Genomic DNA, 5,529 nt, shown 5'->3' with positions numbered 1-5,529 from the left:
TGTGTTTCTTTTGTGTTGCATGTTCTTTTGTTTTCTTGCTTTATTTTGTTGTATTTGCATGGTTTGCTTGTTTTCTTGGAACAACCTCATCTTGTCTGTCCCTTCTTGTGTGTTCCCTTTTTCTTTGGTTCCGGCGACCAAGTAGTGAGCCCGATGCCTTGGATTTTAAAAGAAGTGTTTTAAAAAGAACTTTTAGATAATTGTTTAATAAAGTATTGTACACTGTTAAATCTGTGTTCTGGTGTGTCTTGTTACGTTTTTTTTTAGAGACATCTTCACCTGCTGGTCACACTTAGCAAATATTACACAACCTCCTCCACCTTCTTGCTCCCTATGTCTTCTAATGCCATCATATCCCGATATCACAAAGTCAAGCTCTGGTTTAAGCCATGTTTCCTGAATACAAATAATATCTGGTTTAATTTCCAAACAGTTTATATATCCTTTAAATTCTTGACCATTTGCTATTAGACTTCTTGCATTCCATTGCATTCCTTCCTGAATTTAAGAATTACCTTAAATTCTTCATTTAATACTTTCTTCCTGACCGCTCTGTTTTCTTCATCTGAGCTGCACTCTTCCAAACTTCGTTTACTATTCTGGCTACCAATTTCTTTGTCCTCTTTCAAAACCTTATCCTTACCTCTACCTCTTCGTCTTCCTACCGGAGTCCAGTTGTCAAAATCCATATCATCATCCTCACCACCCCCATCTTGCCGGGGTCGTTCACACTGCCAGTAAATGCGACCTGTATGTGTTCTGCAGTGTGAACGGGCAAATGACCTGAAAGTGTCCCGCATGCGCAGTAGAGGGCCCAATAGCGTCCGCGTTCTCAGCGTTCTGCCAACTGCCATAAGAAGAAGTGCTCAGTGTTTGCGGAAGTAAACATGGAGGCTAACGGTGGAGCTTAGCTTACATATTTGAAGTTGTTGTTCGACCGGAGCAACATATTAACAACTTAATCCTCATATAGTCCACCATGGTTGTTGTTTTTCTTCCCGCTTGCGCGTATCAGGACACAGAATAGTGAGATTTGTTGAGAATCAGTGACGTTCAGTTCGGATGAATGCGGCCTGAACGTTAAGTCGTATTTGAATCGGATACGTACCGGATATGGGTCACATTCGAAAAAGAATCTGACCTGTGCTGTTCACACTGTCATGAAAAGATCGGATACAGGTCGCATTACGTCAAAAAAATTGGAATTGGGTTACTTCAGGCTGCAGTGTGAACGCACCCTTATTGTCATCCTAATCCAGTCACAAACCAGTTTATGCCAACCGCCAAAATTTGCTTCCTCTCCGTCGTCTGTCCACAGCTGGCTCTCACTAAACTGTATTTTATTTTGTAAAGAGTGCTCTTTTCAATATTTTTATTATTAGTTTTAATTAGCAATGGATTCGTCTCAATATAGTGCAATCACCTGGTCTAATGATGAGGTACATTTTTTCCTCCGCTTACTCCCTGATGAACGAGTACAGAATGAACTAGATCGGTCAACGAGGAAAGAGAAAGTTTTCCACCGCATCTCTGAGGAAAAGGCTTCGGCCGCTACATCGAAACCTTTGTTTAGTTTCAAAAATAATGACACCAGGTGCACTCTAAGAAATAATCTTGTAAATGTACAGCAACATACTGGCAGCTACAGACGCCAGAAGTTTACTGTAAATGCACAGTAGCTGTACCGTAATTAATCCTGACAGCAGATTGCCGTCAATGCAAGTACGGTACGGATACTGTGAAAGTACGGTAAACGGTCTATAGCTGCCAGTAGTTTACCGTTTTTTCGAAAGAACGATTAAAAAAAAAACGCCAGCTTTTTTTCTTTCCTTTTTTTTTTACCGTTCTTTCAGAAAAACAGTAAAAAAAATAAATACATTTAAAAAAAGCTGGCGTCTGTAGATACCAGTATTTTACTGGACATTTACCTTTTCAATCCTGTAATTACCTTTTGAAGTGTTAAATACAGTAATGACGCCAACACACCGCAGATGTAGTACCACCAACAGGATTTATTAGAAATAAGAGCGAGCTGCTATTCCTTAGGCTGCAGCATTTTTACCACCTACAACATAAAGCATAAAAATGTCAGAAATAATTACCATGAACACAACTCAGACATTAGGCATTATAGAAATTAGTCAGCTTATAGAAACATTCTGGACAACATTTCTTCTGCCAACCTGTCAGAAGAAATGTGCTGAAGTCATCATAACAGGCTTCAGTCACCAACATGACGTACTAATGAAGAAAAAAGAGTCAGCCAATGTCATTATTTATTATCATTATTATTTATAAAGACAAAAACATTTTGGCTTAGCTTTGATCGCATAGATCAAACCACCGGTCCAGCACAGCCACTCTCCCCCATTATGTCATCAGTCATCTTTAATAGATTTGAGGAACTTACCTTCTTATGATAAGCTCCAGACAAGACGCCATACTGCTGTCTCCCGGGCAACACGTGACGTCACAGATACGTTGCGATTGTGGGAGCAACTCTTATTTAATCAAAAACCAGGGGTGAAAGTAAGGGGGTACGGCAGGGTACCGCGTACCCCTAAAAGATTTAGAGGGGGTTCGCAGTACCTGCAAGAAAGAGGAGCGGCTGTCTGCTGTAAAACATGAATGGGTTCACTGTGCAGCCGTGAGTTCACCCACTAATCAGCCGTGACTGATTAATTTTTCAAGAACAATCTAAAACACGACTTAATCAGTTAATGAATACCTTTATTCTCATTTCATWTTGTTTCTGAACTGTTCGTGCTTTGCTAGAGCAGCGGTGCAACAGGACGATTGTGGAAGGTTTTGAGTTGATCTCGGCATTAGGTGACAAACTGAACGCAGCCATGACGCTGAGACCAGCACGTCCTCCTCTGGCTCGTTTAAAACGTTCCGAACTTTATGAAAGAACAACAACAAAAAAATCAACATAACATGTTCAAATTAATTAAAGGGAGCCCAAGTATTGAACCTTGGGGTATCCCACATGTGACTTCTGTCCCCCCCGATGAAAAGTTATTTGTTGACACCCTGTTATTTAGGAAAGATTCGAACCAGAGAGACTGACCCAGCCCTCCTTTCACTTGAATAATATATCATGGTCAAAAGTGTGTGCTGATGGTGTGTTAACCACTGTAATGTGTCTTCCACAGAAAGCCAAGCTTGGTATGAAGATTTAACATCGCTAACCTGGGAGATCATGAAAATGGAATTAGAGTGAAGTGAATGACCTCTCTGGACATCATGTTTGATGTTTTTATTATTTTTTATGCAGTTTGATTAATTTTGTCATAGCAGCCACTCTTAGGATGTTTGAATCAAATACAGTCAGGGTTTTTTTTTTTCTGCCCAACAAACACATTATTCATCAGTTCAGATATCAACTCACAATGAATCTATAGTTCTGAAGTTTTCATTTTATAACATGTCTAATAAAGTCTCTTTACGTTTCAGCCTGACTACCAACTGACTTCTCTCTGCTTTCTTCCAACATTATACTGCCAACTTTTGTTTGTTAGTTTTATTTTGGTTGCCCATCTATATACACCACTTATGCTCACCATCTCTTGCCATTACTTAATTTTTTACCTGATTTGGAAAAACTTTTTTTTCCCCGAGAAAATATCCATGTAAAAAAAATCAATTTTCCTTTTTGTTTGATTTGAAAATGTTGCGTTTCAGCTGTCAGACATTATACTTGGCCGAAGAACACTTATGAACACAATTCACTTCATTCTTCCATTTTTCATCTGTGAACAGTCTCAGAAGTGGTAGGCTGTAACATAGCCACTTATAGTTCTTTGCACTGCAAATCTGTCAGTACTGCTGAGTGACTGTAAGCTGCATTGGAACAGAATGGAGGCTTCAGTCCTTGTTGAACATTTTCAAATAATTAAAATCTAACACTTGGATTGTATATGACTTCCTAGTAACAGTGAAAGTTACTTTTCAACCCTAGATTTAAAGATTACATACTCAAGCATTTGACTTGGGTGTCACAGTCACATGGTGAACACATAATCTTTGTAATGCCACAAAGGATTTGAAATTAAAATAAAGCATGACAAGTATGAGAAAAATAATGTGTAGTAGAGCCGTCATCGGAATTATTTAGCACTATCCTGTTACATAAAAGAATTTTACACATTTTAGCAATTACAGCCAATACATTTAAACACATTATTATAATTATTAATATCTCATCCATTAGCCACTGGATATTGGCACCAATCTGCCAATGACACTGTAAGTACAGAAAATGACAGGACAAGTATTGAACTGTGAAACATGATCAATACTATCAATATTTCCAATTGGACTAAGAAGACCGGAGTGACTGGTAGCAAGTAAGGACAATGTGCCGACACTATAACATGACAAGGGTGGTAGATATAGGCTTGAATTACTGTCAGTTTGAGTTATTTAGTGGAATGCCGATAAAGGTCACAGGAAAACTATTTTTTAAACTGTTTTTATGCTCTAAGGCCTTACACAAATATTGCTCAAAAAAGGTACCTTGTCAGAAACAGGCTTGTTCACTTCAATTACATGGTGAATTGAACATAGTTCAATTCAGCATGTTCAGTTTTTTCAGCTGAACATGATACCCCATGTATTTTCAGTCATATTTTTAAAATAGTAAATATCCTCTTCCATAACCGGTATTGGTAAAATGGAACAAAGATCAAAAGTAATCATTATCATACTATCAAGTGTAATCTGAATTTATAATTAAGTGTAAAAAAAATTTTTATGCTTTTTTATACTAAAAGTCAGGTGCAATAAAAACATTGTCAATTGCTACAATACGTAAAAAAAAAAAAAACATTGTGAAAAGTAGGCTTTAATTAATGTAGCCTTTACTGATCTGTTCAAGATTCTGTATTGTTCTGTCCAATAAAATTTTGTCTAGGACAAAAATAAAGAGATAAAACCAGTGACTAGCCCTGTCCTTCTGCAGTGTTGAACAGGAACAAAATCTCATTGTAAACTGTTATTTTGCCTAAAAGGCCGTGTAGCACTGAATTATCTTGGTGTGTGCATGGGTGTTTGTTTTAATGTTGATACAGGCATACAGTTTTTCTCATCATCTGGTTAATAAGCTCTCAGTTGTTGTAACCAATGTGTTGTAGAATATGTACAGTGTATAAATATCTTCTGTAAAACTGCTGGAGAAACCCTGTAAAGGAATAAATCGTATTTCTTTCAAAATGTCCTTTAACCTTTCTCGAACCTGCTGTCACCTTTATAGGGGTTTGATTTACATTAGTAGGATTTGTGCACAATCATTGCTGATATGTTTGTTTGGGGAATCAGTGGAATCTACATTTTGTAACATAAATAGAAATTGTTAAATATTTTCTTTATATTTAATATTTTAATCAAACTGCTGCTTAGACTGGAATTAAATAATTGTTTGATCAAAACTGATATTTAAAAACATTTCTTCTTTAGCAGTTTCCCTTCTTAGAGGCTAAAAACAGAATCAGTCTAGAACTTAAAGCTATTGAACTGCTGAAGTAGGAA

At 37.2% G+C, this 5,529-nt stretch overlaps 1 protein-coding gene across 1 annotated transcript in view; it reads left to right on the top strand.

Annotated features, from left to right (window-relative positions):
• The window catches only part of fmn2b (formin 2b), a 95,424-nt gene extending 90,196 nt beyond the window's left edge, over positions 1-5,228 (top strand). Inside the window, exon 20 of the mRNA XM_008438065.2 lies at positions 3,156-5,228. Within this exon, the coding sequence (XP_008436287.1) occupies positions 3,156-3,182 (27 nt within the window). The 3' untranslated portion in view covers positions 3,183-5,228. The remainder of the gene's footprint in view (positions 1-3,155) is intronic.
• Positions 5,229-5,529: the final 301 nt, after the last annotated feature.

Source organism: Poecilia reticulata, linkage group LG19, assembly GCF_000633615.1.
Source record: "Poecilia reticulata strain Guanapo linkage group LG19, Guppy_female_1.0+MT, whole genome shotgun sequence".
In the NCBI taxonomy this organism is placed as follows: domain Eukaryota; kingdom Metazoa; phylum Chordata; class Actinopteri; order Cyprinodontiformes; family Poeciliidae; genus Poecilia; species Poecilia reticulata.
The sequence above is the reverse complement of the archived record's forward strand: the minus strand, read 5'-3'. Positions and strand labels throughout refer to the sequence as shown.